Source organism: Podarcis tiliguerta, assembly GCF_965153285.1.
Source record: "Podarcis tiliguerta genome assembly, chromosome: 5".
Lineage (NCBI taxonomy): Eukaryota > Metazoa > Chordata > Lepidosauria > Squamata > Lacertidae > Podarcis > Podarcis tiliguerta.
Genome location: NC_139538.1, coordinates 21,654,208 through 21,679,149, shown reverse-complemented (window position 1 = coordinate 21,679,149; position 24,942 = coordinate 21,654,208). Strand labels below are relative to the sequence as shown.

The following is a 24,942-nucleotide window of genomic DNA, read 5'->3' as shown; positions in this document are numbered from 1 at the left end:
GACGACAGAGGATGAGATGGTTGGACAGTGTTCTCGAAGCTACAAACATGAGTCTGACCAAACTGCGGGAGACAGTGGAAGACAGGAGTGCCTGGTGTGCTCTGGTCCATGGGGTCATGAAGAGTCGGACATGACTAAACGACTAAACGACAACAACAATCCTTGCAACAACCCTGTGAGATGGATTTTAAAAACCATGGTCAGGTGGGCATGATCCGGGAAGGTGGTTCCAAGAGAGTGATGGTGTGCTTGAGGGTTTGCAAAGCCGTGGCCCTCCAGATCTCGATGGACCACAACTCACCATCCCTGACCACTGGCTGGGACGGATGGGACTTGGGAATCCCAACAACACATGTAGTTCCTAAAGCCATGTGCAGAGTAAGCCTAAACATGCTTGGACAGAATTAAGTCTCCATCCTTAATGTATGTACAAGGACTGTAGCTGTAGGGAGTTCACAGCTGCGGTGAGGTCTGAGCAAAGCCTTCTCTAGCCAGTTTGCTGCATCGACTTGTGTTTATTATGAAGGAGAATCTGAGAAACTGGGCGAGGTTTTTTTTTTTTTGGGGGGGAGGCTTGTACTTAACACTGGCTGCAAAAGAGAATTATTGTCAGTCTGATTTGCCAGCTTAGGAGACAGCTTTGAGGAGGGGAGGGTGGAGGGGGAGAACTGTGACCTCTAGGAGCAGCTAGCTTAAGTTTCACCTTTTCATCCCTGTCCAGCGAGGGACTGGATGAAACCATAGAAACAGCCCATTGATGTCATTCCATTCAACTCAAGTGACTGCAGTTTCATAGCAAAAGCATCTCAGGACCCCCACCCCCGGTGAAGAAACTTTATCCAAAGGTAATTGGATGTGTCATGGTTGGGAAGTTGTGCGTCTCTATAAGGCCAACAAAGCAAGTCCCCGCTGGAATTGGGTACCTTTTATCACCCCTGCTAAAATAGCAAGAGACTCGCCAGAGAAATAGTCTACCTGCCCGCAAGGATTTCCTATCTCACGCCGAAGTAATTTGACCAGATATTTCTGGTCCTTGGCAAACACTAGCTTAGTGGTCTATCCGAACGGAATAGGAACGTTCCTTTTGGGAACCAAAAGAGGGCAAAGCTACCTTTTCTTAAAAGATACGATAAAATCCTGAAGTTATTCAAATCAACAATGGAATGCCCCCAGATCAGGATTTCATTCCACTTTTAGCTTGTGAATCCTGCTCTAAAGCCAAGCTTTAAGCAGTTGAACAATTTAAAATAATTGTGCAGAATAATGATTAATAATAATAATAAATTATAAATTATAAATAATGGTAATAATGATTAATTAATAATAGGTTAATGGTGTAGGCAACTTTAGTTCAAAGAATTGCGGAGGAGGGTAGGACATGGCCCTGCACTTTATACAGTGGTACCTCGGGTTACATACACTTCAGTTTACATATGCTTCAGGTTACAGACTCCGCTAACCCAGAAATAGTACCTCGGGTTAAGAACTTTGCCTCAGGATGAGAACAGAAATTGTGCAGTGGCAGTACGTCGGCAGCGGGAGGCCCCATTAGCTAAAGTGGTGCTTCAGGTTAAGAACAGTTTCAGGTTAAGAACGGACCTTCGGAATGAATTAAGTACGTAATCAGGTACCACTGTATAAAGGTAAAGGTACCCCTGCCCGTACGGGCCAGTCGTGTCCGACTCTAGGGTTGTGCGCTCATCTCACTTAAGAGGCCGGGGGCCAGTGCTGTCCGGAGACACTTCCGGGTCACGTGGCCCGTGTGACGAAGCTGCTCTGGCGAGCCACCACCAGCGCAGCACACGGAAACGCCGTTTACCTTCCCGCTATAAAGCGGTACCTATTTATCTACTTGCACTTAGGGGTGCTTTTGAACTGCTAGGTGGGCAGGAGCTGGGACCGAAAGACGGGAGCTCACCCCGTCGCAGGGATTCGAACTGCTGACCATACGATCGGCAAGCCCTAGGCACTGAGGTTTTACCCACAGCACCACCCGCGTCCACAGTTATACCACTGTATAATCATCCTTTAAACCATTTCTGTACCACAATATGGCAAACTGAGGCAACAAATGTTACAAAAATACACAATAAAACCATTCATACAAATTAGTAAGAAATATATACGGTTATCAATTCCTTCTCCTCCTGACATTCCACCCCACTCAGCACCTTTGTCTCCTGGCTCTCACCAAGGGCCCAGCCCTACCAGCCAGCTCCCCAAACCTCACAGCAAAGAGGGTGCCTGAAGTCTGCTGACATGTGTCCCCTCTAGGCTTGCTTTTATGGGCAGACACCAAAGTTGATGGCTCTTCCTCAGTCATGTTCCCTTCAGCAATGTCCCAATCCCCATCTAGAGACAAGGCTTGTTTATGCATGAAGTTACCTTTGCCCACACCATTCACAGGTGTAAAGTGGGTTTATTTATTGTCAACTATGTGCTCTAAGCAAATTGGTACATACAATAAGCAGAGCAAGAGCCTCTTTCCCCACGTAAAGAAAATCTATCAGGCATGCTACATTGCAAAACAGAACGTTGGAAGCATTCTGAAGCACTGCCTTCCCCTTCCTTTTATTAATTAGCTGTGTTTCCTTTCGCGGCTGTCCTTTTTTCCCCCTACTCCGACTGAAGTTCACCACTATAACCCCTTACATGGATTTCGGAATCATCAGCTAACAAGTTTCCAAGCAGTACTCCCTCATCAGTAGGACTAGAAACTTGGGTTTTACAAAACGACTTGAATCTCGAAGACGGTTTCATTTGATATTCCATTTACCACGAGAGTAAAATGTTGACCAATTCTTGCAACGGAATAGCGGAAGAGGCAAACATGTTTCTAGCTAGAAGTTTGGAAGTATTATGTCCACCAGCCACTGAGGCCACCATGAAGGAATTTATCACATTCCCAGACTTTTAACAGCAGGGTTGCTGCAGTCATGCTGTTTTTTCCAGGACTTTTTACTATTTTCACCCCAGCAATGAATCTTCACTTAATCACTGAAGATGCTGCTACACAGTAAAAATAGATGTTGATGAACTCTCCAGAGTTCCCCAATTGAGTTTCCCCACCTGGCTGCCACAAATTTACTTGTTTCTACCCTTGTTGTTTCCGAAACACACAGGGAAAGGCTGTGCAGGTTTCCAAGCACAACACAAAGAAACTCTCGCCCCAACTGATATTTAATAAAAGCTTGACTAAAAGAGGGCAGCAATTGAACCATTGTAAAATACATCAAGGGATGTGGGTGGTGCTGTGGATTAAACCACAGAGCCTAGGACTTGCTGATCGGAAGGTTGGCGGTTCAAATTCCCGCGACGGGGTGAGCTCCCATTGCTCGGTCCCTGCTCCTGCCAACCTAGCAGTTTGAAAGCACATCAAAGTGTAAGTAGATAAATAGGTACCGCTCCGGCGGGAAGGTAAACGGCATTTCCGTGTGCTCCTCTGGTTTGCCAGAAGCGGCTTAGTCATGCTGGCCACATGACCCGGAAGATGTACGCCGGCTCCCTCGGCCAATAAAGCGAGATGAGCGCCGCAACCCCAGAGTCAGTCATGACTGGAACCTAAGGGCCAAGGGTCCCTTTACCTTTAAAATACATTATTTCTAAAGTTTAGGCTAGTTTCATTTGCGCTCTTCCTCAAGTCCTGTAAACTGAATTGGTCAGACCACACCTGGAATACTGTGCCCAGTTCTAGACACCACAATTTAAGAAGGATGTTGACAAGCTGGAGTGTGTGCAAAGGAGGGCAACCAAGATGGATCAAGGGTCTGGAAACTAAGCCTTATGAGGGGTGCTTGAAGGAGCTGGGTATGTTTAGCCTGGAAAGGAGGAGAATGAGAGGAGATACGATAGCCATCTTCAGATATCTTAAGGGCTGTCACATGGAGGAGGGAGCATGTTGTTTTCTCCTGCTCTGGAGGGTAGGACTCAAACCAATGGCTTCCACTTACAAGAAAGGAGATTTCAGCTAAACATCAGTAAGAACTTTCTGACAGTAAGAGCTGTTCGGCAGTGGAACAGACTCCCACGAGAGGCGGTAGACTCTCCTTCCTTTGAGGTTTTTAAGCAGAGGATGGATGGCCATCTGTCATGGATGCTTTAGCTGAGATTCCTGCATTGCAGGGGGTTGGACTAGATGACCCTTGGCTCCCGTCCAACTCTACGATTCGATGATTCTTTAAGATGGTGCCAGAAGCTCCTGGCTCTCAGAACTCAAGAGAGGAGGCTGTTTTCCATGCTAGATCTCAGTCTAACCAGTCCGATACTCTCCCCAGCACATGCATGACACTACCATCATGTAGGCAAGTCCTTAAACCAGAGCTGTAGCTTGGGGGGGGGGAGGTGCTAGCCAGACTTTTGCCCCAGGTGACGCCTCCAGAGAGGTGCCATTGAGGCCCCCAGCCTGTGTGTGTGCACGTGAGGGGATGCCAACTGGGACTTCGACCCAAGTGAAATAAAGCCTAGTTTCGCCCCTTCCTAAACATATTCACAGTTAATCTTCTGCAATAGTGCAGCTCTGCAAGAAGGGGGAATATGCTCTGCTATACAGTAAAGGTAAAGGTAAAGGGACCCCTGACCAGTAGGTCCAGTCATGGACGACTCTGGGGCTGCGGTGCTCGTCTCGCTTTATTGGCCGAGGGAGCCGGCGTACAGCTTCCGGGTCATGTGGCCAGCATGACTAAGCCGCTTCTGGCGAACCAGAGCAGCGCATGGAAAAGGCTTTTACGTTCCTGCCGGAGCAGTACCTATTTATCTACTTGCATTGTGTGCTTTCGAACTGCTAGGTTGGCAGAAGCAGGGACCAAGCAATGGGAGCTCACCCCGTCGAGGGGATTCAAACCACCAACCTTCTGATCGACAAGTCCTAGGCTCTGTGGTTTAACCCACAGCACCACCCGTGTTATATACAGTGCTAGCCAGCAAACCTGTTTCTCTGCTGTATTTCAGCTGGTGGGAGAACGTGGGGGTGGGGGCGATAAGCATGCTTTCCCAAATTAATTTCAGAACACAACTGCACTCTGACAGATTTGCATAGGAAACATTAGTGATAGATTGAGTTCAGCATCTCTTTCAATGCCAAGCTATTAATTCTAAAGTTTGCTTGACACAAAAATACACACGTACATACAGAGTGTTTAAACAGTGGTGTCATTTTCAGAAAGGAGCAAAACCTGACGGGCAGCAACAGCCCAACCTTCCCCAGATATCTGCTTTCAGTATTGTTTTGGACTCCCAACTCTCATCAGACCCAGCCAGCATGGCCAATAGGGATGATGGGATTTGTAGTGCGGAACATCTAAAAGATGCCAGGTTAAGCAAGGATGGTCTATGGAGTGTGGGAACAGATGCTGGAAGTAGCCTACAGAGATGCAAACTGATAGCATTGTTGGCCAACACAAGGCTACCAGAAACAAGGCTTGAACCTTCCCTCTCCGCAATCACTGCTCATCAGTCAAAATTGCCTCGTAGGATGAGGAGTGATCCTTGAGCTATTAGTAGAAATGGACTGAAATGTTACTAGCAAATATAACAGAAGAGGATGCTCGTCTTACGTAGAGACGATATGTTTGGTGCCAAAAGCACTCAGTGTTATCAGTTCTGATTGAATTTTGGGAGCAGAGTTGGTGAGGGGGAGAATAGGGGAAAGGAAACTCCCAGCTTTGAATACCCTGCCCCCAGCTGCACTCCTACCCCTTCCTTATTGGGAAAGCCCAGCTTCTGTTGAAAGACAGCTCAGGTCTTCATCAGGAGCTAAGGTGACACAACAGAACTGCAGAGCCTTACAAAGTGTTGGAGCTGACCTTTAAAGCCCTAAACAGCCTCAGTCCAGTATATCTGAAGGAGTGTCTCCAACCCCATCATTCTACCCAGACACTGAGGTCCAGCGCCGAGGGCCTTCTGGCGGTTCCCTCGCTGCGAGAAGCCAAGTTACTGGGAACCAGGCAGAGGGCCTTCTTGGTAGTGGCGCCCTCCCTGTGGAATGCCCTCCCACCAGATGTCAAAGAGAAAAACAACTACCAGACTTTTAGAAGACATCTGAAGGCAGCCCTGTTTGATGTATTACGGTATTTTAATATTTTGTTGGAAGCCGCCCAGAGTGGCTGGGGAAGCCCAGTCAGATGGGCGGGGTATAAATTATTATTATTATTATTATTATTATTATTATTATTACATACTGCACGGATGCATATGTTCCTTCGTTCTTTCATACTGCATGGGTGTTTTGCAATCGGCACAGCTGCTGCAATGAAAAACCTAGTTTTGGGTTCGCTGAGAGGCGTGGAGGAACAGCCTGTGCGCTGCCTTAAAAAAATACTAAAAAGGCATTGTGGCAGAGCCAAGGACTGTCCAGGAAGGACATGATTATTGTTCAGTGCGGTTAGCAAGCCCCTCACCAAGCCCCCTCTTTCTAATTTAATGCCTCTTAGCTGAGAAAGGATCCAGCTCAATTCCTCAACTCTTTCTCCATTCTTCTGTTGATACACCCATGCACATAGTACTAATTATTAGGAGTCATAAACAATAATGACAGACTCAGGTAATATGGCACTGCGTAATGATTTATCCTTTTGATAAGACATAAGGGACGGTCCTGAGATGCAGGCTCACAAAAAGGGCTTCCCTTACTGTTGGCAACCACAAAATTTGTGTGTGCACCAAGGGCCATCTGTCAAAGCCAGGAACAGATGCTCTGTGCACATACAAACCACATTTTTAGTTGTGATGCTTTCAGCTATAAGGAAAAAGATATTAGGGAAATTCTAAGAGAGGAAAAGGCCACTTCATTTGTTCAAGGTATAGAAATACGTAACTAAGCATGTTAAGCTTTTAATGACTATATATATGACATACTCCTTTTAAGGGAGCCATTTGCAAAAATTATACAGGACAACAGGAGAAATACTATGTTTAATCTTCCATGTACAATATTATCATATTCTAGATTGTTTAGCAAGATTATTAAAACAGTAGCCTTATCATCGGGCTGCCAAATTGCAGCTAAGCATATAAATTAAATGGTACAGAACAAACAGGCATACATAACGTTCCACCAAAGTAAACATGAGTCAAGTGCTCAGATCTTATGATCATCAATCAGGTCAATTAATCTTGGCAGGAATACATAACGAAGGTCGTACAGGAATGAATTTCCATTTCAATGGAACTTCCAAGCAAGGGAGTTCAATTGGCACTGCAACCTTAGAAAGCAGTTCAAACGCCATGTAAGCAGTGTCCCTTTACTTTTGAATCTGTTCAGCTCCAATGGAACCAACCAAGGCCTAACTCACGCAAGCCACAAATATGTGCAGTGGTTTGTAATGCTTACCATGTAGGCACTGCTCAGTAGAGGATGGGAAGCTGTTCATGAGAAGCTGTTTCTCCACACGGTTCGGTGGATTTCAGCCAAACACAACTCACATAGATAGCATAGAACATGGCGCAGTACCCCACGCATCAGTTGCATTAGAACCAAACCTCAGAATACAACCAGAATCAAGTGAAAGCAACTTCTTCTAGAACAGTCCTGGTATATTCCCAGAACCAAAAACCAAGAACTGCGATTCCAATTTTTAAAGCTCGTGCATGGTATAATGTATGATGCCATACACTTGTAATATCCCTGGGAACAGAGACTACGGAGCCCACTGGTGGCAAATGCCCACGTTTTCAGTTGATGGCAGACAACCAGCACCAATGTCAAACTGCATCAGTTTACAGCAAAGGTGTTGTGCTCATGCTGATGCCGTGAACTAAATTTACCCCAAAAGAGCATTTAGGAATTCAAGTTACTGTTCAGTACATTACCACCTCATCACAGGCTGATGCAGCAGAAGAAATCAGCACTAGCTGATTAAGACCAGTGGTTCCCAATCCTAGGAACACAGCCTATATTCCACTCACAACCTCACAGGAGAAAAAAAGGCTTCTCCACTCTGTCTGCTGCCTAATTCAGGTGCTCCACAATTAGGGAAGGACTGACAGCAGCCACATGCATGGATGAGACATGCCCCAGTTAATTCCAGTATTTCCCTCTATGAAGCAAGCTTTCAGTTTTATTCTCTCGCTGGAATGTTACGTGGCCTAGATTTGGGTCTCTGTTTTTATACTTTTGGATAACTTACATCTGAATTAAACTAATATCTGAATATGCTATGTGCATCTATCTCCTCCAGAAATATGTTCTGTGATGTTTTCGTATTCTTCCCCTAAGGCAGAAGCCAGCAACAGAAGGCCAGGCATTAGTTGTGATATTCTGACAGGAGGAAAATACAGTGTTGCATCCTTCTCCATCTGGTGTGTGTGTGTGTTCTTCCTCCTCGACAAACCCATCGATTTTAGAGGCGGGTGCTTAGCCAGGTTGCAAATTGTTTTAACTTCTGCATGTATCTGTTGTTTCTTATACGCTCTTTCAGCTTCTCAATTAAGGTTTCTTCTTTCCAGATTCCTTTCTTTTTCCTCACGGCTTTCAATTCAGCTCGAAGGAGCCTCTTGTGGAGTTTCCAATATATCCGGGATTCGTGAGCTAGTCCGTCAATACAGACTGTCTTGCCAAGCCCTCGTCTCAGGATTTCTTCATTTAGGCAGACGCTGGAAAATCTACCCTGTTCGGAATAGACATCGATAGCGCTGTTGAGTGTCTTACACAAGAATTACAGAAAACAACAGCCACATTAAAGGTAAAGGGACCCCTGACCATTAGGTCCAGTCGTGACCGACTTTGGGGTTGCGGTGCTCATCTTGCTTTATTGGCCGAGGGAGTTGGCGTACAGCTTCCGGGTCATGTGGCCAGCATGACGAAGCCACTTCTGGCGAACCAGAGCAGCGCATGGAAACGCCATTTACCTTCCCGCCAGAGTGGTACCTATTTATCTACTTGCACTTTGACATGCTTTCAAACTGCTAGGTTGGCAGCAGCAGGGACCGAGCTCACCCTGTCGCGGGGATTCAAACCGCCAACCCTCTGATCGGCAAGTCCTAGGCTCTGTGGTTTAACCCACAGCACCACCCACCTTAAAAATATTAAATATGCAGAGATTAAGGCTGCAATTGTATGCATTTTTGCTTGGCAATAAGTCCCAGCAAACACAGAGGGACTTCAGTATAAATGCTTAGGATTAGGTTTCATGGATGCATATCCGTTCCCCCTGCCCCCATTTTTATTTACCTTACTTACTACCACACGGCAATCAAGCGCTGAGTCCTCCCTTCCCAGAAGTTGGAACCACATCATCTGTGGGGGTTTTACCTCTTCTTTCAACCAGACCATGCCATCTGGTGTTAGCTCCACACCAGCAAGTCTGATCAGCAATAAACCATCTGAATTCCCTAAGGATGCATGCACAATAACATTGTTTAATTACAACATTATCAGAGACACTTTGTTGGCTTAATAAATCTAAGCAGCTGGGGTTCTGATCTGCTAGGTTTACATGGAAAATTTTGCAGCTTGAGTGAATATTCTTGGTTTTACAGCTAAAACTGTGGGTTTTGGGGGCTTTTTTTTTTTTAACTTAACATTTGCCATGGGCTGATAGAGCCAAAGCAACTTCAGAAATCATTTGCCTTGTAATATTTCCAAGATTCTCCATTATTATGGGATTAATGTGGACTCCGTACCAAATTTTGCCTCTAACAGAGTCAAGCAACTCATCAAAGAAAAAAATTATTTGGACTCTAAATAGAGAGACCTTCATTCACTTTTCCAGATGGCATACACATCCTGGTAACGAATATATAAAACATCTTTTGGGCTGGAGCAAGACTTTATTAATCTCATGCTGGGACCACTTAGAAAAGTATTTACAGCTTTGCGTTCTCAGTGCATGCCCTCTGCATATCTAAGGGGAAGATTTAATAACAAAGACTTTGCATCTGTGAGTCGGGAAACGTGGAGGACATTGAACCCTATTTGTTACGGTGCCCTTTATATACATCCCCTAGAAAAAAATTCCTCGACTACATCCTTTGCTCTCTTTCCAAGCCACCTCCCCTTGCTCAAATCTCTATTTTGCTGGCTGGCAATAACGTATTTATTACTGCACTGGTTGCAAAATTTGCCTTGGCTGCAAGTAAGTTGAGAGCTAGGCACCAAGACAAGTATCATAAGGGGAAGTGTGAGATGTGGAGTGCTTAACTTATGCAGGTGTGGTTTTTGCATTTTTGTATGTTTGCTTTGCTGCTGTTGTTGTTCAGTTTTAAATCAAATATTTGTATTCTACGCATTGTGACCAGTTGTGACGGCTTATAGCTTTTAGCTATAATTCATTCATATTTCCAATGATGTGGAATATAAGAACCTTCAGTCACCAGAGACCAACAGTACTGTACGGCTTTCTGTATCAAAAGTGGTCAGGATACAGACATGAAAAAGGAAAACATATTTTGATGTTGCTTATTTAAACGGTACAGGCTATATACCTGTGTTGTTCACCTGACAGAACAACACTTGAGGAACGTAAATAATGTAGACAACCCTTGTAAATAATCTCCTGTAAGGAGGGGCAGTTAACCTTAGTCCCACAGCATGTGTTTCCAAAGTGTGCAGGAGGCTTGAGAAAATAAGAAGTATGTGCTTCAAATTTTATACTATAAGTACAAGCTGCTCAAGCTGTAACATGTGAAGTAGTCCTCGTTTAGAAAATGTTCACTCTATAGCTAGAATAGGATGGATTACACTTGAAAAATACTAGGACCTTTGTCTTTGAAGTAGGAAAACAGTCAACAGTGCAGTTATTTTCATCTGTGTGACACTGTTATGGAAATACAATGTTATCTCTACATCAAGCCATGCAGAAGTAAGAAAGGAGCACATGGTAGGTACAATAGTTCTAGAATTCCAGAATCACTACGCTTAAGAATGACTTTTAGCCCAAGGGCTTAGTTATGCTCAGCTCAGTAAGATTTTTGCTACCTTTTCCTTGAACAGTAGACCCCAAGCAAATGGCTTTTGAAATTCCCCTCAGTTGTATCTCATGTAGCATGGGAAAAAAGCAACCCTGAATCGCCTTTGAGTTAAGTGGAACAAGTTGTGCAACACTTTGGGTCCCTGCTATTCTATTTCCACTTTGCTGGATTTCATTTCCCATGGATTTCTCAAAGAGATTAAGACAGCAATCCTAACCCCACTTCCCTGAGAGCAAGTCTCATTGAATTAAATACGTAGCTAGGAGTGCAGTTAAAGCACTCAAATTCCTTTGCAATGTCTAAGCACACACTGTACCAGTGGCGTAGCGTGGTTGTCAGCACCCGGGGAAAGGCAAGTAATTTGCGGCCCCCCCCCCCCGCTGCACTGTCCCTCCCCCAGATAGTCCCTCGCTCTCTCTCCGCTCCGCACCGCACCACACGCCTGGCACCCTCCCCTCCACAGTGGGCGGCGACCCGGCGGCTCGGATCGGATTCGCACAGCCAGCACTGCAGTGAGAGAGAGTGAGTGAGCCAGGTAGGGGCAGAGAGCTGCGAGTGCGAGCGCCCCCCCCCATGTTGCGCCCGGTGCGGCCGGCCCCCGCTGCACCCCCCACGCAACGCCACTGCACTGTACAGTGGTACCTCGGGTTACATACGCTTCAGGTTACATACGCTTCAGGTTACAGACTACGCTAACCCAGAAATATTACCTCAGGTTAAGAACTTTGCTTCAGGATGAGAACAGAAACTGTGCTCCGGCGGCGCAGCAGCAGCAGGAGGCCCCATTAGCTAAAGTGGTCCTTCAGGTTAAGAACAGTTTCAGGTTAAGAACGGACCTCCGGAACGAATTAAGTTCTTAACCCAAGGTACCACCGTATTTGCTTTGCGTATGCATTTTCTGGGGATTCCATTCAATGATACCAGGAATACCAGGGATGTTATTATCAAAACCAAAAAGGACTCTTGTGGCATAAGCTTTCCTGGGATAGAGTCCATTTCATAAAATGCATGAAGTGTTATTCTGAGTTTGTACATACATACCTACATGATTGGGGTGGTGGAATTGTGTGGAAGGGTGAGGTCAGGACAAAATGAGCGGAAAGGTACAGACTGTGACAATCATGCTATTAACAGTATCAAGTTTGCAGATAGTTAAATAATGTTTAACTTGGGCACTATGGGCTCACGCATGTCTTTCATCCTACTTACATCTTCTCTGCAAAGATGAAAGGATTGGAAGGGTAATGGGAACATGTTCAATTTCCAATCCTCGTTCACTTATTCGGTGCAACCGTCCCCGCAACTTAACGTTCTTCTCTATAAATTCCACTGGTATTTCCATAGCAGTTGCGAATTTGGTTGTCTTTTCATGAAAAAAGGAAAGAGACAGGGGAGGGGGAATAAAAAAAAAGAAGAACTTGTAATGTCTGGATAGATCTCTGTAATTATTTAAATCACATAATAAGATACCGGCAAATGTTTCCAAGCTATAACCTGTTACAGGTATCACTCAATGGCAAGTTGTCACTCTATAAACCTATTCTATGAAGCAGTTTAAGACTCTGTCATCCACATATCACAACTCACCTTCAAGCCCCTGACATAGAATGGGCTATACATTGAAACAATTGAAGAAAATCAGGCCTTACGAGAAAATATATGTGTATATCCTCTCCCCTTCTTCTTCTTCTTTTTACTTAAGAGCTGTTTCACACATTATGGGCTGCCGATGAGTGCACATTCAACAAAGGAGAGCAACCTAGAACCATAGAATCATAGAGTTGGAAGAGACCACAAGGGCCATCGAGTCCAACCCCCTGCCAAGCAGGAAACACCATCAGAGCACTCCTGACATATGGTTGTCAAGCCTCTGCTTAAAGACCTCCAAAGAAGGAGACTCCACCACACTCCTTGGCAGCAAATTCCTCTCACAGTTCCCTTATTATCTGTGTGAGACATGGGCCTGCAAACATACTTGTTGCATTTTACTATTTTAAAGTATATTCCTGGGACATTTCAAAATTTAACATATAATGTCGCCCTATAGACATCCTACTAGCAACGTCCTACTAGCAACTTCGGCACATTTCCCTCAATGGGATCAGGTCCTCAGCCTCAACTCATCTCAGAAGGAAAAGGAGTCAGGTTTTGGGGGGTGGGGAGAGGAAGAGAAGTATGGAGGGTGGGTGCCCACCTCTGAAAAAGCAGTACGGATGTAGGAGAAGCTGGTAAATGGAGCAGGGCCCAGCAGAGTAACTAGAGTTTACCACCAGAATGGTCTTTTGCTATGTTGCTCATATCACATATCTGGGGTGGCTAACACCCCAGAAGACAGGATCACACTTCAAAACGACCTTGACAGATTAGAGAACTGGGCCAAAACAAACAAGATGAATTTTAACAGGGAGAAATGTAAAGTATTGCACTTGGGCAAAAAAAATGAGAGGCACAAATACAAGATGGGTGACACCTGGCTTGAGAGCAGTACATGTGAAAAGGATCTAGGAGTCTTGGTTGACCACAAACTTAACATGAGCCAACAGTGTGACGCGGCAGCTAAAAAAGCCAATGCAATTCTGGGCTGCATCAATAGGAGTATAGCATCTAGATCAAGGGAAGTTATAGTGCCACTGTATTCTGCTCTGGTCAGACCTCACCTGGAGTACTGTGTCCAGTTCTGGGCACCACAGTTCAAGAAGGACACTGACAAACTAGAACGTGTCCAGAGGAGGGCAACCAAAATGGTCAAAGGCCTGGAAACAATGCCTTATGAGGATCGGCTAAGGGAGCTGGGCATGTTTAGCCTGGAGAAGAGGAGGTTAAGGGGTGATATGATAGCCATGTTCAAATATATAAAAGGATGTCACATAGAGGAGGGAGAAAGGTTGTTTTCTGCTGCTCCAGAGAAGCGGACACGGAGCAATGGATACAAACTACAAGAAAGAAGATTCCACCTAAACATTAGGAAGAACTTCCTGACAGTAAGAGCTGTTCGACAGTGGAATTTGCTGCCAAGGAGTGTGGTGGAGTCTCCTTCTTTGGAGGTCTTTAAGCAGAGGCTTGACAACCATATGTCAGGAGTGCTCTGATGGTGTTTCCTGCTTGGCAGGGGGTTGGACTCGATGACCCTTGTGGTCTCTTCCAACTCTATGATTCTATGATTCTATGATTCTATGATTCTACATCTGGCTTCTATTACTGAGGAGGTCAAGCCACCAGGAATTAATTTATTACCCAATCCTTCTCTCCTGTTGTCCTGCAAGGTCTCTTCACAGAAACAGAAGACCTTGCAAACAACATCCGAAGGTTCTGTAAATAAACATAATGAAACAAGTCTGCTGATTGCGCTTAGTCTGGCTTTCCAAAAGCAACTGACATGACATATTCTTAACATGGAAAATACTCCAGTGAAACCATGTTTGGCCACAGAAACTGCACAGCGCTGACTAATTTAAAATTAAAAACATAGCAAGACCTGCTCACAGACTGAAGCCGACTCCTAGGCTACATCTCAACTAGACAAGTTGCATATACAGTGGTACCTCGCAAGACGAATGCCTCGGAAGACGAAAAACTCGCAAGACGAAAGAGTTTTTCGTTTTCTGAGTTGCTTCGCAAGACGGATTTCCCTATGGGCTTGCTTTGCAAGACGAAACGTCTTGCGGCTTTTTTTTAAAACCGCCAATGCTTTCCTACGGGAAACCGTCAATACGCAGTGGTGCTTCGCAAGACGAAAAAACTCGTAGAACGAAAAAACTCGCAGAACGAATTAATTTCGTCTAAACCACTGAGCCTCTTGGGCCTGCCGATCAGAAGGTCAGCAGTTTGAATCCCCATGACGGAGTGAGCTCCCATTGCTCTGACCCAGCTTCTGCCAACCTAGCAGTTCAAAAGCACACTAGTGCACGTTGATAAATAGGTACCACTGCGGAGGGATGGTAAATGACGTTTCTGTGTGCTCTGGTTTCTGTCACAGTGTTCTGTTGCACTGAAGCGGTTCAGTCATGCTGGCTACAGGACCTGGAAAGCTGTCTGTGGACAAAGGCCTGAAGCGAGATGAGCGCAGCAACCCCAAAGTCAAATTTGAATGGACTTAACCGTCCAGGGGTCCTTTACATTTACCTTTTACCTTTTAAAAACAATGTAAAAGCCCACCCTCGGGCTTGCAAGACACAAGATGAAATTCAAAGCAAGGGCAGAGGTGGGGAAAGGTAAAGGTGGAAGACTGAGTTGGAGAAAGATGGTGAGCAGCCAAGTTTTGAAGGAGGTGTTTAAATGCAACAATAGGAGCCAGATGGACGGCAGGAGGCAAAGCGTTCCAATGGCAAAGAGGGATGAAGTCAATGAAGTAGTAATGTGTCTCTCACATTGCCATTATCTGCTCTTTTACTCACTGCCAGCTACTACTCATGGTACTGCTGCTACTATTAATATTGCTACTGGTTCACACATACCACTTTTCTGCACTGGCCCTCGCACACAGCCACTCACTATATTAACAGCCCGAGATGACAGCTCCTGAAAAGAAGAAATCAGGGGACTGTCAATTTGGTCTTCAGAAATCCCAGTGGGCACATTGAGAGATTTGAATCTTGATTGCTTATGGGCCCGTCACTAATTGAACACATGAAACAAATTGCATACGCATACACACACACACAGGTATCCTGTTCTCCATCTGGGAAGGAGAGTGTGTACCAACAGAATAAGATACCTTTTCTAAAGCAATGTATCTCATCAGATAGTTCTGCAAATAGAACAAAAATCATGTGAAGGCAGATTTTTTTAAAAAAAATTACACAGTGATACTACTGTCCATCTCATCTGTAAATTACGAACCCACATTTGAACAATATAGGTTTCCACACTGCCAAGAAAATGATTCATATACTCATAGGAGGAGATCGACATAGATCGCAAAGTGGAAAACTGCCCAGGAAAGTCAATATTTATTTGCCATATGCCGGAAGACACATACAGGTACTGACAAAGGAAGTCAAACATAATTTAAGAGAAGCATCCTGGATGATTTGGGGAGAGAGAAACAACGCAACATAAAATAGCAATGGACAGTTAACAGAGTGCATATAAGAGCAGCTGTTTTTACACAGAACATGGTCCTGTACAAAGTAGCTAATATCCTAGTGATTTACATCCTTAAAGAAGTGAACCTTGATTTGGGCCATCAAGCAACTGTTACAATGCCGCCTTCCACATAAGTTTTCCTCATTTGCTTGCTTAACAAATAAGGATTTGGCTGGGAAATAGCCAAATATGTTTTGTCTGTGAAATACGTGACTAGCCTGGGACACAAACAGAGCCTTGAAACACTAATGCCCAACTAGTCTATTGCGTTTCAAGGAAACACATGAGGCTGTTTTCCAGCCAATCTCTCACAAAGGTTTGTAGGGAAAAGTAAAAAGCTATCCCAAATTATGTGAAAAAACGAGAAATGTCTCCTGGATATTCCAGTTGAAATCCGATTATAATAATCTTTATTGCGGTCCAACAACCCATAACATGGATTCAGAATAAAATACAGATTCATACAGACAAACCCCCAGGGAAGGGAGACCGAAGCGTTATTTGTTTAGTCATGGGTATATTTATCTTTGATTCGTATGACTACTAAAAGAAACTTTGCTACGGCCACTGTGATATCATTGGACTTGTCGTCCAGAAGATATTTGATATGGTAGGCTTCAGATTGACCCGGCCGATTTGCCAATAGTGGTTTAATCAATAGTTCCCTAGCTTGATCATATTGTCCGCAATGCAATAAAATATGCCTCATGCAGTCAACAGATCCTATCTTGATAAGGGATACCTCTCAGTCCGCCGTTTAACACTTCTGATGGGAATGCATTTAATCTGGCTTTGGTGAAAAGATGCTGATATGTTGGTACAGACAAATTTCTAAGATATGCAGGTGTCTGGAACTCGAACCCATAGTGAATTCCTACTGCTAATGGGCCACAGATAACATGAGATTGAGATCGGAGATCACTATGTGATATGTCCCAGAGCCTTTGCCTCAGAGATTCCAGGGCAGAATCAAAGCCCAGATGGTACAGGAGAGAAGGTGGAATACCAATCGAAGAGGCTTTTCTAACCATAATTTTCATCCATGAGCTGGTAAACTCATTGTTTAGGTATGGAAGTAACCCCTTCCCTAGGCCAAAGACTGAGATCTTGAGCCAGTATCTCAGGGCAGCCCACCATGCTTTAGTTGATAGAGGACATTCACCTGTTTCTGAAAATAGTATTGCATTTGGAACACAATTTGGAACTTGTAGGAGGGACCGGAGAAACTTTACGTGGAAGCCATCGAACCTGGAGAATGAGCCATTGAACCAGACATTTGAGGCATAGAGGAGTTGAGAGACAGATGTTGCATTAAATACCTTAATGGCTGATGGAACATAATGGCCTCTCCTTGTATAAAAGAATAGTATAGCCAGTTTGCTTACCTCTGCCTTTTGATAGGCGGTTTACCAATGATGTTTCCAGGACTTGGAATGATGAAATAGAAGCCCTAGGTTCGGGAGAGCATGGCTGCGTCATCCGCATACAACAAGAGAGGGGTCTTTCTCGTCCCTATTTTTAGAAGATGGCCATCAGGGTCCATTAAGCTTGCCTCTACGTCATTCAGAAACAAACTGACCAAAGTAGGGGCCAAAATGCATCCCTGTCTCACTCCACTGTCCATCTCAATACAGTCTGAAAGCTGACCCTGCAACCCACACCTAACCTGCTAATTGCTTCCACAGTACAGGGCTTTTATAAGATATAGGAGACATTTATCCTTCAGTACTAGATGTAATTTGGACCATAGTTGGAATCTGGGGATGGAGCCAAAGGCAGATTTCAGGTCCATAAAGGCCACAAAGTTTTCCCTGTAGAGGTCTGGTGTACTTCTCGGCTAGGAGGGACAGCATTAGACAGTGGTCTGATGTTGAGTGGTTTTCATGGAAAGCTGCCTGAGTTTCACATAGGATATTATAGTCATTTGGAAAAGTTGTCAGTTTGTTTCAGAGAAAGCGGGCGTACAGCTTTCCTATAGTTGAAAGCAGACTGATTGGCTTATAATTAGAAGGCATGTTTGGCTGGCCTCTCTTAAAGATTGGGACTACTATTGCATGCTTCCAGCTAGACGGTACTTTGCCCGAGTTATTTACTATCGTAAAAAGTGCCACCAGAAGAGGAGCCCACCAGTGCTGATTTGATATGATCAATTCAGCTGAGATAAAGTCATTTCCCAGGGCCTTACCACTCTTCAGGTTCCCAATTAATGTATAGACTTCTTCCACTGTAACTGGGCTCCATTGTGGGAGCAGTGACAGTTCTGCCGAATCTTCATCATAAAAACTGGTGGGGAGATTTGAATTTTCCATGAATATATTTCTAAAATGGTTCTCCCATACCTGAGCTGGAATGGCACCGATGGGGCTGGGGAGCTATTGCTCAGGAAACCGGAGACCAGTTTCCAGAAGGGTTTTGTTTTGTTGTTTAGCGAGGCATTCATTAAGAGAGACCAGGAGTTTTGTTCAGACTGCCTTTTTTTTAAGCCAAAAGGGCTAATACTCTTTTCTAATTCTGAAATAGGTGGGGGGTAAATAGTTGTCAGGGAACTGCCATCAGTACTGGAGGGAGAGCGCAAAAACCAGAGGGATTCCAGAGAGCGTCCAGGGATCGGGAGAAGCAGCCCATCTTCTGGGGAAGAGAATCAGCGTAGCACCAGTGGAGAAGGGGGGCAGATGGGGGAATCGGCGAGGCGGTCCCATGACTCCTTGCCAGGGACCAGCGGGGAGAGTAGGTGTCCTCCGTTGCCCACGCCCTCCCTGCGTGAGGGTAGGCGTTGCCCTCGCGCAGAGAGGGTAGGCGGAGACTAGGCGTCAAAGAGCTTCTTTGCTGGAAGAAGTTTAAGAAACGCCCACTCACGGATTCTGCCAGCGACTGAGTCAGCCACGGGTGAGTGGCGGTCCGGACAGATGAGGTTCACTTTGGCAGCCCAGCGAGGTGTTTGCACCCAGCCAGGGAGATAGGTACCTGCTTACGCACGAGCAACCCCTTAGAAACCCTTACAATAGTTTAGGCCAGCGTTTCTATAGAGCTACAAGTGAGAGCAGGGTGGAGATCAAAGGTGGCAAACTACCCCAGAAGGAACGCAATGTATTTCTCGCCAGAGGTATGACCCCTCCCCTAACAAAAAATAATTCCTAGGTTAAGGCAAACTGATATTTCATGCCTGTATTTATATATTCTAGGCCATTTCTATTAACTGAGAAACTGGAGCAGCTGGATGTCGTCTTTTCACAACAAACTGAACAGCCAAAATGTGGTGCACCGTTAAGTATAATTAAATATGTTAAATGAGACCCCCAAAGTCTTGTTTCTAAGAACAAGTGGTGATGGGCTTTGACAGGTCTTCTTGTAGAGGAGGGGCCATGAGTGACAAGCCCCTGTTCCATGCATCAGCCAAGCTTACCTAGTTGGCAATTACAACACTCCCTGAAGGATCTCAATGATTATGTGGACTGATATATGGAGAGATACTGCTTAAGATATGTTGGTCCCCAGGCATTTAAACCTTTTAAAGTCCTAAGAGTGAAAAATCAACAAAGCTTGACAGTTCTGGGAAGGACTCTTAAGTCCTCTTCATTTCAATTGGCCCTGAGTAGATAAAACCACCATTTTAACAGGGAGTAATTTATTTTATATTCATTCCAGTTAGAAAACAAGCAAATCTGCTTGTGTTTTCAAATTTCAGCTTACTCTGGGGATCAAGCAGGCTAGAGATCTAAATATTCTGCTAAAAGTACACTTCAGATTGAAAAGGCTCAATTACAATAATAGACTTTGGCTAAAAATTACAGATCAGCAAGCAATTACTGCTCATTATTGAACTTGTGCTATGTGCAGCACCTAACCGCTTCAGGCAACTCATAAACATTATTAAATTCAATACATAACTTACCAACTTTACACTCTTTGCAAGTAAAATTACTCCAGCTATCGCCATTCCCGTGCTGATGTTCTGCAGAAAACAACATAATAAATTATTTCATAAATTGTTTAAGTCTCCACTGCATGACTTTCATTTAACTGAAGCCAGAGCATGCTATCGTTATAAAGAGGAAAACAAAAAATACATATCTGAGAGCAGCCACAGTTATGTGTCAGAAAGGTTTTCTGACTTAGGTTTCGGTTAATCTAGACAGCAACAACAAAACTAAGTTTACAAAGGGATCTCAGATTTAGTTTTCTCTAAGCAATCCATTATTTAAAGAAAAAGTTAAATAAATAAAAGTAAAGTAAATGATACAAAATTTATAATTGTTTTTGGGCATCTGCTGAGCAGCACAATCCTAACTGGGCCTATTCAGAAGTAAGTATTATTTAATTCCACATGGCTTACTCTTGGGATTGTATTACCCGCTCCATAAAATTTATATACCACTTGGTAGTAAAAAGCAAACAAACCTCAAAGCAGCTTTAGAGTAGAGCTTAAAGGTAAAGGTAAAGGTACCCCTGCCCGTACGGGCCAGTCTTGACAGACTCTAGGGTTGTGCGCCCATCTCACTCAAAGAGGCCGGGGGCCAGCGCTGTCCGGAGACACTTCCAGGTCACGTGGCCAGCGTGACATGGCTGCTCTGGCGAGCCAGCGCAGCACACGGAAACACCGTTTACCTTCCCACTAGTAAGCGGTCCCTATTTATCTACTTGCACCCGGGAGTGCTTTCGAACTGCTAGGTTGGCAGGCGCTGGGACCGAACAACGGGAGCGCACCCCGCTGCGGGGATTCGAACCGCCGACCTTTCAATCGGCAAGCCCTAGGCGCTGAGGCTTTTACCCACAGCGCCACCCGCGTCCCTTACTTTGGAGTAAATATGCATGGGATTGTGCTAAAATGCAAGTAACTGCAACCCCAAACCTCATTAAAATACTTGGCACTCCAAAGGTCATCTAGTTTAACCCCAGCAATTCGGGAATCACAGCTAAAGAATGCCTGGCAGATGGCCACTCAACCTCTGCTTAAAAACCTCCAATGAACGAGAGTCCACCACCTTCCAAGGAAATCTATTCCACTCTCAAAGCAGTTCTGATCATCAGAAATTCCTTCCTAACATTTAGATGGAATTTTTTTCTTGCAACTTGAATCCATTGGTTTGAATCCTACCCTCTGGAACAGCAGAAAACAAGTTTGATCCCTCTTCTATGTGATGACCTTTCAGATGCTTGAAGATGGCTATCATATCATCTCTGCCTCTTCTCTAGGCTAAGCATATCCAGTTTCAACCCTGACAGAACTCTGTGGCACCCCACTTCTCACTTGTTTCCAGGATGGCAAGGAACCACTACTGAAACATCTTTGGGTTATGAGAAAATATGCTTAGGAACATATTTTGAACGTGGTCATCATAGCATTGTGCACACTAAACTACAAATGATTGACATATCGAATTTGCTCAGAGATGTTGCCATTCTGAAACTGTTGCCCATCACAAATGAGCCAATCTTAGAAAATATGACATATTGAAAATCTATTTTGATGATTTTTGTTCACTGGTTTTGATCCAGGTTCTGCAGGTAGCCCAGCAGAACCCAGAGGTCTCCCATCTGACTCCCAGAATAGCCTCTGGTAAGAAGGAACACACACACACACTCATTATTTTGAACCTCAACCACTTTCACTTCCAACTTCCTCTCTCTCCAGAGTGTGAATAGCAACAGATACTCTTCCACACCTCCTCTCCTTATGCAGCCAGCTTTATATGGGTCTATGCAAGCCTTTGCTGCTGTTCACGCCTTGCCCAAATCTCTGCTAGTGAGAGATTTGGGCAAGGCGTGAAATGAATTGCAATAGATTAAGCCTCTAAATTTTATTTACGGCATGTACATAAATTTTCATATGAGTATTCTGGGAAGCATGGATAGTAGCAAGCTTCCATCTTTTTAATTTTATTTTTAACACACCTTTATGCTCGGACTTTTCCTGATCATTAGTGCTAGATCTATTGCCCTAGATTTCTTGATCTCCTGATATTTGCATACTTGCATACTTCAATCCATTCTAAACATGCCTGTTAGGGAGCAAGCCTCATAAACCGACTTCCTTCGGTGCATAGAGTGCAATTAGTCTGAGAATTCATAAATAGCTACAGTGGTACCTCAGGTTAAGAACTTAATTCATTCTAGAGGTCCGTTCTTAACGTGAAACTGTAGTTAACCTGAGATACCACATTAGCTAATGGGGCCTCCCGCTGCCACTGTGCCGCCGCCGTGTGATTTCTGTTCTCATCCTGAGGTAAAGTTCTTAACCCGAGGTACTATTTCTGGGTTAACGGAGTCTGTAACCTGAAGCATCTGTAACCCAAGCTCCGACTGTATTGCTTTTGTTTCAACCAAGCAAAAAATATCTTTACTGCAATAGCTTTTAGAACTTCAGCCTTGAAGCTAAAAACATTTTTCAAAACGGTTGTGATATATGTGCTGCCATATCCTTAAAATGTGTTTTGTCTGAGGAAAAAAGACAACAAGTATTCAAGACCTTGCACCCCTGAAGAATTTCCCTCTTGAGACCCCTTGATTCCAGTTGATGTGGTGTAAACCTCCAGTTTAGACAATTAATCAATTAAAAATATTTTGAACAGTTAAAAAGTTGCCTTAATTAATTGAACAGATTATTTTTTTAAATTAAACCAAATAAAGCCTAAATCTCCTGTGGTCTTTTTAAAGTGTAATTGCAGCCACAGGGAAGGTCTTTTAAAAGTGTAAATGCAAGCACAATTTAGATCAGGGCTACAGACCTGGTAAGGACACGGGTGGCGCTGGGGTCTAAACCACTGACTCTAGGGCAGGCTTCCTCAGACTTGGCCCTCCAGATGTTTTGAGACTACAGTTCCCATCATCCCTGACCACTGGTCCTGCTAGCTAGGGATCATGGGAGTTGTAGGCCAAAAAATCTGGAGGTCTGAGTTTGAGGAAGCCTGGTCTAGGGCTTACAGATCGGAAGGTCGGCAGGCACGTCAGAGTGCAAGTAGATAAATTGGTACCGCTCTGGCGGGAAGGTAAACGTGGACTTAACTGTCAGGGGTCCTTTACCTTTTTTACAGACCTGGTGGCTGTGGCATTCAGTTCTTGTCTCCAGAACTATTTCCCAAGTCTGTATCACCCCCGTTCCCCAACCCCTCTTTGCCCCACATGACAAAACCCACTTTATACTTTGAAGGAAGAACACGTTTACAAGTTAGTATTTCCTAACATCTTTGAACATCGTTTGACTCCACGAAATCAAACCCTTCCCTCACAAGGAGGACCAGATGTACCCCCCGTTTTCCCCTCAGCCAGTGAAGCAAATCGTGCATGTGAGCAAAGGCGGAACCAAAATAGGCCAAAGAGGGGACTCCCATGTTCCTCCCTCCATTCGCACCCGGGTCCCTGTTATAGCCTGGCGCAGCAGAGCTACAAACCAGAACCTGTTCCCGTGCCTCCAGGGCACGCAATCAAAAAGGGAAAGAGCGCCTTTGAGCATATGCTTAGTGCCCATCCCCAACGATGGTGCGCGGCCACGACATCTTTGGAGAAGCAGCAAGGATCCCGGGCTGCAGAGATTCAGTGTGCCCATTTATTGTCTTGGTCGTCGCCGTTCTGACCTCTTTTCGTTTCAGCCTATCCCCAAAGACCTAAGGGCGAAGGCAAGCAAGCGCGCCTTGCCGAGGCGCCAACCGGCTCCCTCCCTCGCCACTGCTCCTACCCGGACGAGGGTGAGGTGCTCGTCCGCCCATGCCGAGAGGCGAGAGACGTAATTCGCCGGCTCCCCGCCTCGCTGCCCCGCCATGGCTGACCAGGCGCCGCCACTGCCTGCGCCTTCCTTTCCTCGGGCTTCCGCGCGCACCAGGGCGCAGCGCCGCTTGCCGGACACTTGCAGGAGTCGCGCCTTCATTGCTGCTGCCGCTGCCGCTGCAATAAAAAAGATTCAGTCGACGCCGGTGTTCTTCCTTCTTTTTCCTAGCTTCCCCTTCGTGGTTTGCCGTAAACTGTTTACAGCGCAGTCCTAACTAGGGTTGCCGCCTTTATATATAGTGGGAGGGGGGAGCGATTTTTATTTTTGTATCTGGTGCTAAAGTGTTGTTGTTGTTTTTATTATGTATTTTGTGGTTTTATATCTTGATTTTATTCTGTGAACCGCCCTGAGACCCCTGTGTATAGGGCGGTATATAAATAATAATAATAATAATAATAATAATAATAATAATAATAAAGCGACTTCAAAGCAACCCATTACCAATCTGTTGCAGCCTATTGTCAACACACGCATGGATTTGTAACACGTGTCTGAGCTAGGCTAACCAGAGCTTAAATATGACCTTTCACACCATGGGCGTGGGGAGTTGTCCTCCCCTAAATCAAGAGATATCAATAAAAATACTAAACTGTGCTTCTGCACCCCCTAACAAAAATCCTGGCTGAGCCCATGTTTCACACGTCCTTCCAAACACATGCATTTAAGAGAGGATCCTTTGGCAGAAACCTGCAATACAAAACTGTATCAATACAGGACGTAGCATTTTGCATTGGAATATGGGACAGCACAGGAGAGGCGGGCAACCCTAGCTAACCATGTCTTCTCAGAACTACTGAATTTACCTGGTTGCTCCCAGGTAAGCCAGCTACGGCCCTATACACCTATATGCCAGAAGAGGGAAGGGCAATGGCACTTCACAGAACTTATTTCTTGGGGAGGCATGGTTAGGGTTAATGGTTAGGTATTTGCAGGTATCAGTGAGGTATCAGTTGCAAAACTTAACAGACTCTCGGTTTGAAGCAGGCGCACACAGTGCAACGCAACCCCTGCAGCCGCTCAAAGAAAGCACGCGGCTCTTCACTTCCGGCCTCCGAAAAGCCGCTCTACCCTTCACGGATCTTTTTCCGCCTCTCTGCCCTGCCCTTCCATCGAGCCGGCTCTATAGTTCTTTCCCTATCCCTTCTTCTTCCCTCTTCCCCTTGATAGGATGGCTTCCCGGTGACGTAGCT

The 24,942-nt window shown here is 45.0% G+C and overlaps 1 protein-coding gene across 2 annotated transcripts; it reads right to left on the bottom strand.

Moving 5' to 3' along the window:
* Nucleotides 1-6,812: 6,812 nt before the first annotated feature.
* On the bottom strand, nt 6,813-23,872 carry LOC310678686 (protein C3orf33). Of its 2 annotated transcripts, XM_083443023.1 has the most exons (6): nt 23,663-23,872; nt 19,883-19,942; nt 15,620-15,652; nt 12,115-12,268; nt 9,167-9,327; nt 6,813-8,603 (listed from the first exon to the last, which is right to left on the bottom strand). In XM_083443023.1, exons 1-6 carry the CDS (start codon nt 23,849-23,851, stop codon nt 8,337-8,339), a joined length of 864 nt encoding a protein of 287 aa, XP_083299149.1. In that variant the 5' UTR covers nt 23,852-23,872; the 3' UTR covers nt 6,813-8,336. The 2 variants fall into 2 exon arrangements, with proteins under 2 accessions (XP_083299149.1, XP_083299150.1); XM_083443024.1 differs by lacking the exon at nt 15,620-15,652.
* Nucleotides 23,873-24,942: the final 1,070 nt, after the last annotated feature.

Bases quoted from the DNA above. Each gene is read 5' to 3' on its own strand.
- LOC310678686 (XM_083443023.1), bottom strand. From the start codon at position 23,851: ATGAAGGCGCGACTCCTGCAAGTGTCCGGCAAGCGGCGCTGCGCCCTG. The intron at 12,269-15,619 runs GTATCTTATTCT...TTTCATGAAAAG, and splicing joins GATACATTGCTTTAGAAAAG to ACAACCAAATTCGCAACTGC. The intron at 8,604-9,166 runs GTAAATAAAAAT...TATTCCGAACAG, and splicing joins GCCGTGTGGTAGTAAGTAAG to GGTAGATTTTCCAGCGTCTG.